General features: G+C 25.4%; 5 protein-coding genes across 5 annotated transcripts, besides 7 other annotated features; 4 read left to right on the forward strand and 1 right to left on the reverse strand.

The window, feature by feature from the left end:
• Positions 1-1,654: 1,654 nt before the first annotated feature.
• EHI_011370 (uncharacterized protein) lies at positions 1,655-2,341 on the reverse strand (the record flags this gene model as incomplete). The annotated part of the gene is made up of 1 exon (XM_643744.1): positions 1,655-2,341. One exon carries the CDS (start codon positions 2,339-2,341, stop codon positions 1,655-1,657), a length of 687 nt encoding a protein of 228 aa, XP_648836.1.
• A 275-nt stretch (positions 2,342-2,616) lies between these two features.
• Positions 2,617-2,731: a repeat region.
• A 95-nt stretch (positions 2,732-2,826) lies between these two features.
• Positions 2,827-2,990: a repeat region.
• A 134-nt stretch (positions 2,991-3,124) lies between these two features.
• Positions 3,125-3,763: a repeat region.
• A 1-nt stretch (position 3,764) lies between these two features.
• Positions 3,765-4,056: a repeat region.
• A 391-nt stretch (positions 4,057-4,447) lies between these two features.
• Positions 4,448-5,659, forward strand: EHI_011380 (uncharacterized protein; the record flags this gene model as incomplete). The annotated part of the gene is made up of 1 exon (XM_643745.2): positions 4,448-5,659. The coding sequence occupies one exon, from the start codon at positions 4,448-4,450 to the stop codon at positions 5,657-5,659; it is 1,212 nt and encodes a 403-aa protein (XP_648837.2).
• A 389-nt stretch (positions 5,660-6,048) lies between these two features.
• On the forward strand, positions 6,049-7,923 carry EHI_011390 (Rho guanine nucleotide exchange factor, putative; the record flags this gene model as incomplete). The annotated part of the gene is made up of 1 exon (XM_643746.1): positions 6,049-7,923. One exon carries the CDS (start codon positions 6,049-6,051, stop codon positions 7,921-7,923), a length of 1,875 nt encoding a protein of 624 aa, XP_648838.1.
• A 543-nt stretch (positions 7,924-8,466) lies between these two features.
• EHI_011400 (uncharacterized protein) lies at positions 8,467-9,120 on the forward strand (the record flags this gene model as incomplete). The annotated part of the gene is made up of 1 exon (XM_643747.1): positions 8,467-9,120. The coding sequence occupies one exon, from the start codon at positions 8,467-8,469 to the stop codon at positions 9,118-9,120; it is 654 nt and encodes a 217-aa protein (XP_648839.1).
• Positions 9,121-9,404: 284 nt separating this feature from the next.
• Positions 9,405-9,510: a repeat region.
• A 70-nt stretch (positions 9,511-9,580) lies between these two features.
• Positions 9,581-11,089, forward strand: EHI_011410 (transketolase, putative; the record flags this gene model as incomplete). Its single annotated transcript, XM_643748.1, has 1 exon — positions 9,581-11,089. One exon carries the CDS (start codon positions 9,581-9,583, stop codon positions 11,087-11,089), a length of 1,509 nt encoding a protein of 502 aa, XP_648840.1.
• A 65-nt stretch (positions 11,090-11,154) lies between these two features.
• Positions 11,155-11,906: a repeat region.
• A 12-nt stretch (positions 11,907-11,918) lies between these two features.
• Positions 11,919-12,535: part of a repeat region that runs on past the window's edge.

Consider the following 12,535-nt stretch of genomic DNA (forward strand, 5'->3'; position numbering starts at 1 on the left):
AAATATAATAAAAGTTGATGATGATGAATTATTGTTGATATGAATAAATATAATAAACATCAAAATGAAAAGAAAATAAGGAAATAAGAGGATGATGATAAACAAAAATAAACAACGAAGAATATCTCAAAAAATATTAAAAGATAAAGATGAGTTGAAGAAAGAAATAAGAACAAGATAAGAAATATAAAAAGAAATATAACAACAAATTACATCTCAAATTCATTCCATAAATTAAAAAATAATAAAAGAAATAAATTAAACGACATATATTATTATTAATTCAATCTAGACAAACGTAATGAAATAATTAATTATATAAATGAAGAACAGAAATAGGAAAATGAGAATATAGAATACATTCAAAAAGAAATTTATAAAATAACATATTGTATATCCAAATATCATTAAAATGAATTTATAAGATATAGAAATGACGCAAATAATAGTATAAAAGAATGTTCACTAAATTCAATGATTTATTAATTAACAAGAATTACACCATAATTAAAATAATTGAGAATTAAATATTACAATGAAAAATATGTAATTATTAAGATAAATGAAAAAGTTAAACAAATAGAGTATTTAATTATTATGAAGAAAAGAGAATATACATTAATAAAGAATATAGAAAAGAATAAGCAAAAATAAATTAAAGATAAGAAATTGGAAAAGAAATAATAAAAAGGAAATTGAAAATATGGAATGTCCCACTGCTGATGAAACAATTATATTCTTAAATAGATATGTGAAAGAAATAATAGTAATAATAATAGTAATAAACATAATGGAATAATTATTGAAGAAAGTGAAAATAATAATACAAAGTTATACTTACAAAGAAGAAGTAATATATGAAATGTGAAAGAATCACTCCGTACAAGAAAAAATTTAAATGCTAAACTAAAAAGTAATTAATTCAATGTTACTTCTGAAACAAAGACTGTAAAGTATTGTTGATATATAATATTTGATTTTTTGTTCTAAATACTATGTTAGTTCATGTCTCAATAATGGTGGTAATAATCATACTAAGAGTAAATAATTTTTTGTTGTTTGAATATAAACAAATTAATAAAAGTCAGTAATGTAAAAAGAAGTAATATAAGTAAAGTTTAATAAAATAAAATAATAAAATCTTAATATTATAAAACAAAAATTTACTTATTTCAATTGGTTGTTATGTATAAATTAACAAACTCTATTCTTCTTTATTATCTCTTTTTTTTAAGAAAAAAACTACCAAATATTTTACTCAGATAAGCTTTTATCTATCGTTCAATTTGCTTTTCTTATTTTTGAATTAATTTTGGTTGGTTTTAGTGTTAAATAAACTTTCTAATAATTTATTTAATATGCCTAAAGGTTATAACTATCCAACTTACAACACATCCATTTGTATTAAAATAATTAAAATATATATAACTTGTTATTTTGGAAAAAAGATAAGTATTTATGAATGAGAAACACCTTATATTCTATCAAGAAAGAATAAAGTTTTATAAATATTTTGTTTAAAGACAATTTAGAATATTGGTTTGGTAAACTAAAAAAGAATGATAAAAAGATAATTACCTAATCATTAAAAGAATTTAATAATAATTTTTTTTAGTCATATTGGTTGTATTAATATATAACCTAAATAGAATAATTACCAATGAATAAAAAAAGCTGTTATTGATGTTGTTAATGTAATAGTTAAGTTATCAAATAATGATGGAGAAATAAATTCAGTAAAACAACCAAGACTAACGATAGCTAGGGTATTGAGTATCCAGATTTGCCTAAATATTATATATTCAAAGACTAAACAACCAATAAAACTAAAGAAGATAAAAGAGCAACACCCATCAAATGTTTTTCTACCGAATGGAGCTGGAATTACCCTTGTACTTAGAGAACCAATTATATCAGCCATTCCATCTCCTAAACATAAAATGATAATAGAAATAATACCAACAGGTGTGTCGTACCAAAAAAGCATAGTAATAAGAGAAATAACAACACCATAAATAAAAGGTCCTTCAAGTAATTCATGAGGTTCTTTATTTCTTGATATAATTTGAATGATAAATTGAGATAAAGATAATTTCTGGAAAAGATAACAAAATAATAATAAGAGAGAAATTGATAATGGAAGAGTTGCAGCAATATAACAAGAAAGAGAGGTATTTGGATAAAATTTCCAAGTTAAAATAAAAAAAGGACCAGTTAAAAGATGAGTTAATTTTCTTGATATACAAGACTGTAATGAGAAACATCTTTTAAGAATAACAATAAGAAGAAGAGTAATAACAAGAACACAAAAAGATAAAAGGTATGCAAACAAGTAATTCATTTTAACTCTTTTAGTTCTTTTATTGGAATAAATAATAATGTTAAATTTTAGATAACAAAAAATAACTAAAATATTAAAAACCATTTTGATAAGATTGAAAATAAAAATTGTTAGCCTTTTTGTGGTATTGTTTTTCTTTTTTTTTTGAAAACCATTTAGTGTCAAAAATAAAATTAATTCTAAATACTTTAACTACAAAATAAGTATTTTAAAAATACTTTAATATCCATAATTTTAGCAACAAAATTAAGATAATTATTTATTTTTTAATAATCAACAATTAATTATGTATTTATAGAACTAGCTTCTATAATTCCTGGCTCAGGTGAGAGTAATCTCATCCTCAAATCTTCTTATAGCATTTCTATGGAGTATGTTTGGTTGTAGTCTGGCAATTAATTATTTTTCAAAATGAAAATAATTTACCTTAATTGGTTTTTTTTTGTTAGTTTCAGTTTTTTATTTAATTAAAGCATAGACTGAATGTGGCACATATGAAACACCACACAAACACTAATACAATTCAATCATTGAATCTTTCAGTTATTATCTGATTATGGATTTGTACTTGAATATGAAATGTATTAGTTAATGCTGTAAATAGCAGCAATTTATTATGGTGGAATATTATTTATTGTATTATAAGAATTGGTATTTATGAATAAAGAAAGTTAGAAATGTATATATTAGCTAAGGAAAAAGATCTACTAAAGTGTGGTTACGAATAAAAGGAATTAATCAAAGTAATATAGTAGTACTGAAATGTTTTCTTCTCTCATTCATAAAAAAAAAAGAAATCAATTATGATTAACCTTATTTTTTAGGTTTTCCATCATGTTGAGAAGTGAGCGAATCAGTTTCTTCAACACGCTTTATTTCTATTGAAATAAAGTTTTTGCAAGCATGCTCGACTTAAATGGTTCCTCAATTAAGTTGCTGCCTGACTTTTATTTTGATTTTAATGAGTAATATAATATTTCTCATTCTTTATATTGTTGTTTTAAGGAGAGTATATCCATAACATACTGTTATAGCTCATCTCCTTTTACCTTCGACACCCCTTAAAGAAACCCTATTCCTTGATAATATCATTATGTTTAATTTTTGTGCAACAATATCAATTATATATGCGTCTTCTTTAATAAATGATAATTCTTAATACGTAACACACCCTTAGTAAATAATAATCCTTATAATTAATAATGAATAACAATACACGTTAATGAATAACAATACACGTTAATGAATAATAATCTTTTATAATAATCACTTCTAATAAATATTAATAATAATAAACAGTTAGTGTTGAATAGATATTATCTCACCAAAGGCACGTCATGACCAGACGATAACTGGGAGATTCGAAGCATGGGATTATTTTAGGGTTTCATGTGGTGTCTCTGACGTGCCATCTTCGAATCTCTTCTTCTCTCATTCATAAAATAAAAAAAGAGAAAAAGAAATTATTTAAAATTAAGGCAGAAAATAAACAAAAGAATAAAAAAAGAAGGAATAAAAGAAGAAGTTTGAGAAGAAGCTAATAGGAAGAAATAAAGCAAAAAACGGTTTTTCTCATACTCTTAGACAAACTTAAATGAGAAGTTAAACAAAAGATTGCTCTTTTAAAAAAAACAAACTCATGGATGGGATTAGTCTCCCTTAAGCAAGGAAGAATAGAAACCAATTCTATTAATACTAAATTAACTAATTTTTATTTAATTAAAAACATTAACTAAGACAATTAATAAAAAAATATTTAACCTTCATCTTCTTTTATTAGACAACTCTTTCAATTAAGTTACTAAAATGACTGAATTTTTTCTAACTAACTTATACAGACACATAAGTATTAGAAATAAAAAATCATAAACAACTAAGGTTTAAAGCCAATAAAGATTTATTAAAATGAGGAATTCTTTCAATAAAATAGTTCTTATTATAAACAAATCATTCAGATAAAAGAAGAATAAAAAAGAAAAATAGAAATTGAATGAATAAAAGAAAGAAACAATCAGATGAAAAAAGAATATTCAATAAATTAAGAAGAAGAAAGAAAAAAAGTCAAAAAAGAAGAAAGAATCACTAAATAAATAAATTTAATTAAACATGATTGAGTTCTATGAACAATTTGGGACATTAGTATTTATTATGACAGCATCATTTATTATTAAAATTATTTGGTTTAGAGGGATTGTAAGAGAAAGTAGTGGATTATTAATGAAAATAATGTTTAATTTAACATTTCCATTTGTTATATTAAAGGCATTAATTAATACTCACAGTCTAGATATTGAGTCATTATCAATGTTTATATCAGGATTTATATTTCAAGTAAGTATAGGATTAATTTCTTTTATTATATTTAAGTTTATAATAAAAAATGATATTGCATGGCAAGTTGAATTCGGTGGATGTATTGGACTAAATATTGGACTTTTCTTATTTCCAATATTAGAAACGTTAGACCCTGTTAATGGAATTACACACGCTATTTTATTTAATATTAGTAATGATGTTGCTTGCTATTTAGTTCTTAGACCTTTATTTGCTTTAATTGAAAATAGTAAAGAGGATGATGAAAAACAAAATGAAATAACTGATATTCAAGTTGAATTAAAAGAGTCTCAAATAATAGAAAATGAATTAAAAAATGATGAACGTAAATCATTGGATAATGATTCTTTTGATATGAAAGGAACTCCAACTTTAGAAAGTTCAATTATTGCTTCTCCAAGTGAAGAATCAATAATGAGAACATCATTGGATTTATATCCAAATAAACCAACTGATTTTATTAAATATGGACAAAAGAAAACTTTAAGAAATGAAAAACAAAAGTGGCATGAAATTATTAAAAAAATTATTATCTCTTTGATTACTTGTATACCTTTATATGTTATGCCAATTGGCTATTATATTGGTTTAAATAATATTAAATTACCTCGTTTTATTAATAATATTATTATTACAATATCATCAGGAAATACATTAATGGCTTATAACTTATTAGGACTCTTTTTTGAATGGAAAAATTCTTGGCAAACTACTAAACTTGCTTTACAAGCTCTTATTGTTCGTTTAATTGTTGGAATATCTATTGGTGTTGGTTTATATTTTGCATTGTCTTCATACGTCACTCAATTAACTAGATTAACAATTACATTATGTTGTGTTTGTCCAGCACCATTACTAAGTATTATTTATAGTGTAGAATATAATGTTACTCGATTAGATGTAAGTGCTGCAATTGTTAGTTTTTCTGTAGTAACGAGTTTCATTACAGTGTTTATTCTTACTACTTTATTATCTTCTTATTAGTCATAATTTATTATTAAACAAATTTTGAAGATTTTGATAAGAGAAGGAATTAACCAAAACGAAGAATTAGTGACATATAAAACATCACACCTTCATTCTTTTTTTCTTCCTTTAAACAATCCTCAATATAATTAAAAAATAGTATTTTATAATAAAAATTTACTTCTTCATGAAGTAGAATATTCTGTGTTGAATCAACAAATGATTCTTAACTCTATCAATGATAAACAATCTCATTCCATTATTATTGATAATGAAAAGAAAAAAACAGAAAGAAAAGGAAGAAAGTTATACCGAAAGAAGTTGTCATAAAAATATAAATGAACTTATCATAATACTTGTTTAAATAAAAAGGGTAAAAAAAAAATAATCTAGAAGAAAAAGTCACAATGAGTGAACAACGTGAAAGGGTTATCAATGAAATTATAGACACAGAAATAAGTTATTTAAATTCATTAAGTGAATGTCGTGCTTTTTATTGGGATGATATGCGTCTCAGAAAACCTAATACAATGGTTGTTCCAATGGAAAAAGTTGATGAAATATTTATTGGGCTTGAAGATACCATTGTTGTTTCTCAATATTTTTGTACATTACTTAAAGACTTAAAGAAAGAAAATAAACTTTATACGAATATTCAAGATGCATTTATTAAAGCTGCTCCTTTCTTTCTTTATATGAGAGAATTTATTGGTAATAATTCTAATGCATTAAAAATTGTAAATGGTTATAAAGATAATAAAAAAGTTGACTGTTATTTTGAACAAATACGACAATGTTTACCTACAAAACCACAATTAGATTTAGGTTCATTATTAATTATGCCAGTACAACGAACACCACGATATGTATTATTATTAAACGAAGTTTTAAAACATACTGATAAAGAAAAGTCTCCTGAAATTTATCAAAGTGTAGAAAAAGCTTATAATATAATGAAAGATGTTGCATCACAAGTAAATGGATATATTCCAGAATTTGATAGAATACAAAAATTACGTATTATAACTGAATATTTAGAACCTTCTTTACGAGAGAATTGGTATTGTAAAGGAAGAAGTGTTATTGAAATGAATAAAGATGCATTATGTGGATTGGTTTATTCAATAACAACAGATTATATTGTTATTGGAGAAAGAAAAGCAAAAAATATAATTGCACCTGTAAAAACTATCTCATTGTACAAACCTCAAGTCCAAAGTACATTAAATTTTGGCATTACTATTACTTCATATGATAATAAAAAAACCATTACATTATCCTTTGCTTCACAAGAAGAAGTTAATCAATTTATTAATAAATTGTCTACTGTTATTATGAGTTGTACAGAAGAAATTTACCAAACATTGGGAAAAAAGTGTTGTATATTTTGTCATAAAGCAAATATTTCAACTAAATGTCCTGTTTGTAATAAAACTGTTTGTGATGAATGTAAAAACGATAAATCATGTTATTCATGTCAATTTGAAAATATAAGAATTGAAATGAATAAAAAATACTTATATGTACCAAAAAACCCAATCGTTATAAAGTCATTTAATCAATTATCTCAGAGTATGAAAGAAAAGGAGATGATTCAAGACATGTATGCTGAGTTAGGTGTTGATCAACCTAAGCCTATATCAACTGAAAAAAGAGTCGATCCATTTACTGCATTTTTACAAGGAGATCAAAAAATAGATACAGAGTTCTTTTTAAATTTTACTAAACAGGCTGAAGAAAAAAGAAAGAAAGAAGAACAACAGAAAACACTTGAAACAATAAAAGGGAATACTTCAACTGGAAGTTATACTGCTGCTTCTGATAATATCCCTCCTAACACACAAGAAACTACATCAAATCAACAGTATACTAGTCAAAATATTATTAGTTTAAATCAATTACCACATCAACAAATCACTGGACAACCACTCCAACAATCTCAACAACAATACCAAGTAAATTATCCTCCTAATACTCAAACTTACCAACAACAAGTTCAACAACAATATTTCCAACAAGTACCCCAACAGCCATATTACCAACAACAATACCAACAACAGCAATATCAACAACCGATCCAACAACAACAATATTATCAACAACAACCTCAACAACAATATCAAATGGGATATGATTCTACTACTCAAACATATCAACCACCACCTCAACAACAATATTACCAACAATATCAAGGATATGACACAAATTCTCAGATGTACCAACAAATGGGATACCCAAATTATCCACAACCAAATTATGGTTATTCACCTTATGGATATTAATTTATTGATAAAACTTTTAACATTTTATTATTTAGTCTTTAGACTTCCTAACTCACAGTTGTTTCAGATAAAGAAAACTTGGAGGCACAATCACTGACTCTCTAAAACGTCCTTTCTCATTTTCGTTTTTCTTCTACTAACTATCTTTTCATTTTGATTGGTGAATATCGATAGGGGTATTAAGTCGTATTGTTTGTGAAACAATTACTTGTATTTATAGAACTTTTTGAAGGGAATATCTAATTTTTGAAAGGGAAGAACTCAAAAAAGGCGGTACAGCTTCAAATCTTAGAAAAAATGGTTAAAAAAAGATTATCAGTTGTTTGGATATCAAAGAGAGATCTTTCTACTTTCCTAAAATTCTCAAACCCCCCGAAAAAAAATCTAATAGTTCCGAAGAATAACGAAGGAAAGAGTTGTTTGATGAATAGGAAAAATGAAAAAGAAAAAAATAAAAAAAGAGGATTTTGAATTCGTTAAAAAAAGATATAAGATATAAATAGAACATAGAAATATAAAAAGAACATAAAAAGTCATCTACAAATGAAAATACCAAAACAAGAAGAAGACATGAAAACATATGAAGGTAGTTTAATTAAAGAAAGTAGAAGTGAAAGTCCATTATTCTTTAGAACAAAAAATGAGTATAAAGATTTTTATGTTATTCAACAAGGAATTTTACTTTCATTTTTAAATAGTTATTGTTTAATTAAAATTAAAAAACAAAAGAAACAAGCACTTGTTACTTCAGCTTATCCTATTGTTACTCAATTAGATTTTGGTAATGAAGAAATTGATGTTCAAGAATTAGCTGATTCTATTTGTAGACCAATTTATGAAGATGAATGTAAATTAGTTAATAAGAAACAAACTGCAATGAGAAGATTTGAAAAGAATAAAAAAGTATTTGTTCAACATCTTCTTATTGATATGTTAACTGAAAAAGGTTTTTATTTTGAATCAAAATTAGCTAGAAAAACTAATAAAACATTCAGACTTGAACGAATTGAAAAAATTTATTATGGAGGTCGTTTAATTATGAATTTTAATGATTTCTTAGAAAGAGGATATGCTGTTAACTCATATCTTAATTCCCAATTTAAAGATAGTTCTTCTGCTATCATTCCAAAACAATCAAAAGGTCTTAGTGATCTTATTTTAAAAGAAAATCTTTATAGCCAACCAATTTTTAATTAGAATGTTTTTATTTTCTTCTTGTTTTTATTTATGTAGTATTAACTGAGTGATTGACAAAATTTTTGAACGTATTGTTTTTGTTTCTTATCATTTCTTTTTATTTATTTTCATCCTTTTGAAAAAAATCCTTTTCTTTTTTCTTTTATTATTTCTTATTCTAATTATTTCTATTATTTTTTTTTATTATCATTCAAAATAGTCACTATAAATAGTTCTTGTTATTATTTTCTTTTCTTTAATAGCCATTTTCTTTTTTTTTCTTGTAAATAACTATTATTATTGTTAAAAAGGAGTATTAAAAGATATACCTACAATTGGATTTTCTTTATATTAAGAAGTACTTCATTCAATAACTCTACTTCTATCATAGAGTTTATTTCCAATACATTCAAACAAAATAATACTATTGTTAATTAAGATTCAAAAAATTAGTGATTATCTTACTCTCCTTACATTTTTCATGGTTTACATTCTTTTTTGGTGTTTTAGTCTCAGTGTCAATATTCTATTATACTTTAATTGTTTATATGATGATAATCATATTACTATTGATGGAAATACTAATCTTGCATTTACAGAAGATGTTGGAAAAAGATTTGAAGCATATAATTGGAATGTATTGAAATGTAATGGAGATAATGTAAATGAAATTGATGCAGCACTTGTTTTAGCAAAAGCATCAGATAAACCAACTCTTATTTGTTGTAAAACTACTATTGGACTTGGTATGCCAAATAAACAAGGCACTTCTAAAGCACATGGAGAACCACCAGGACCAGAATTAGAATTAATGAAGAAAGCATATGGAGTTACAGAAGAGTTTCATGTTGATGAAGATGTTTATGCAGTTTATCATGCAGCATCAGAAAGAGGAAGTTTAAAACATACAGAATGGAAAAAGATGTATGAAGAATATAAGAAAGAAGAAGTAGAACTTGCAAAAGAATTTGAACGTAGACTTAAGAGAGATATTTCAAGTATTTCAGAATTATTTAAAGAAGAAATTAAAGCAGATGAAAAAGGTGAAGCTACAAGAATTAGTTCAGGAAAAGCATTTAATGAAATTGCACAAAAATTACCAGAAATAATTGGAGGAACTGCTGATGTTGGAGGAAGTGTTAAAGTCGTACTTCCAGGAGTATCATTCCATGAAGATCCTAAAGGAAGAAATATTCATTATGGAATTAGAGAACATGCTATGGGAAATATGGTTAATGGAATGAGTATTTATGGAGGATTAATTGCATATGGATCTACATTCTTTGTATTTAGTGATTATTGTAGACCAACTATTAGATTGGCAGCACTTTCACATTATCCATCAATATTTGTTTTTACTCATGATTCTATTGGAGTAGGAGAAGATGGACCAACACATCAACCAATTGAACATCTTATTTCATATCGATCAATGCCTAATTGTGTTGTTATTCGACCATCAGATGCAAATGAAACACGTGTAGCATGGAAGATAGCTATTGAAAGAACTAATGGACCAACTCTTTTGATTATGGCAAGACAAAATAGTAAGATTATTGATAGAACTGTTTTTGCATCATCAGAAAATGTAAGAAAAGGAGGATATGTTTTAAGAGATTATGGAACACCAGAAGTCATTCTTATGGCTACAGGAACAGAAGTAGATATTGCTATTAATGCAGCAGAGAAACTTCATAAGGAAGGACTTGGAGTTAGAGTTGTTTCACTTCCATCATGGGAATTATTCAGTCAACAAAGTGATGAATATAGAGAGTCAGTTCTTCCAAGAAAGATTCATGCTAGAGTATCAGTCGAAGCATCATCAACTATGGGATGGGAGAAGTTTATTGGAGATTGTGGTGTTGCTGTTGGAATGCATTCATTTGGAGCATCAGCACCAATCAATAAGTTGTATGAGAAGTTTGGTATTACCTCAGACAAAGTTGTTGAAGCTGCACACAAATCAATCGAAAATGTTAAGAATTGGTAATTTGACTATTCTTTATTTTTCTATTTTATTGTTTATTGTTTTTTTTTATTTCAGACGGAGCAGCAAAAATACTACAAAATGATGATTTAAAATACTGTAAACATTGTCATAACACAATAGCATCTATTAATTATATATTGTTAGGATGTCCTGTAATGAAAAAGAATCAAATATCAAAACATGATTATGTATGTAAACAAATATTTAAACATTTATTAATTACCCATTTTAATGAATTTGATTCAATTGATTTTAATAATCCTCCTAAATGTATTAATAATGATGAAATGGTTATAACTTACAATAAAGATTTATTTGTTAGTGACCATTCTTTCAATGATAGAAGACAAGATATATATTAACAAAATATGAAAGAAAAGAAAGGATATATTATAGATGTTGCTATATGTCAAGATATTAATAGAATTTAGTTCTATTCACAAAATGAATACAAACAAAGAATTACAAGAGAAATTAAGAATTAATATAGAATTAATATATGTAGAAATAATATCTTTTATATTATTAATAAATGGATTAATACATAAAGAGTCAGTAAGAAGATTAAAAGCACTGAAATTACAATTAAAATTCCCCTAAAATCCTACGAACAATAATAATAAAAAATATGAAAGACTTAATGTTTTACACATTCAATTCTGGCAGCACATTAGAAGAAGAACAATCTAATGCGAGCGTGTTAGAAATGAACTCTATTACACCAATAGAGCATATTGAAAAAACTGAAATAATCACTTCTCAATACTCATAAAATCCAATAATGGATATATCTAATAATTGACATTTTTTTGTTTTTTTATTTCTCTTTGAGAAATACCCAAAATATGTGGAGTCATATTATGACATTAAGAAATTATATGACACTGTCAACCACGAATGGGTTATTGAATCATTAAATTATTTTAATTATGAATGTGTCATCATTGACATTATTGAAAGTATGATGACTAGATTGAAGATATTCATATACTATAAATTTAATGAATATCTATGATGTATTAAATTAAATAGAGGAATTTTACAAAGTGATTCATTATCAAATCTACTCTTCATCATTAATATGAATGTAATTTCTCAATTCATCGAAGAGAAATTCCCAAAATCAAATCACACATTATATATGGATGATTTGAGAATAATGACGGGAAGTAGTGAAGAAATGGGAATAATCCACAATGAAATTAAAGAAATAATAAGTGGAATAGGGATGGAAATGAATGAGAAAAAGTCAGGATTGGTATTAAAAAACATTAAAGAAATACCAAATGGAATGCAAAACATCCCCGTAGTTGAAGGTGAGGACTTGTATAAATACTTAGGAATATGGCAGTCTAACGAAATTGATGACACCTTCAATTGTAAATCCATCAAAGAAAAAATGATGAAAAAGATGGAAGAAATAAACACTGATGATAGCAGTAATAG

Source organism: Entamoeba histolytica, genomic scaffold (genome assembly GCF_000208925.1).
Source record: "Entamoeba histolytica HM-1:IMSS scf_1104750516411 genomic scaffold, whole genome shotgun sequence".
Taxonomy (NCBI): domain Eukaryota; phylum Evosea; order Mastigamoebida; family Endamoebidae; genus Entamoeba; species Entamoeba histolytica.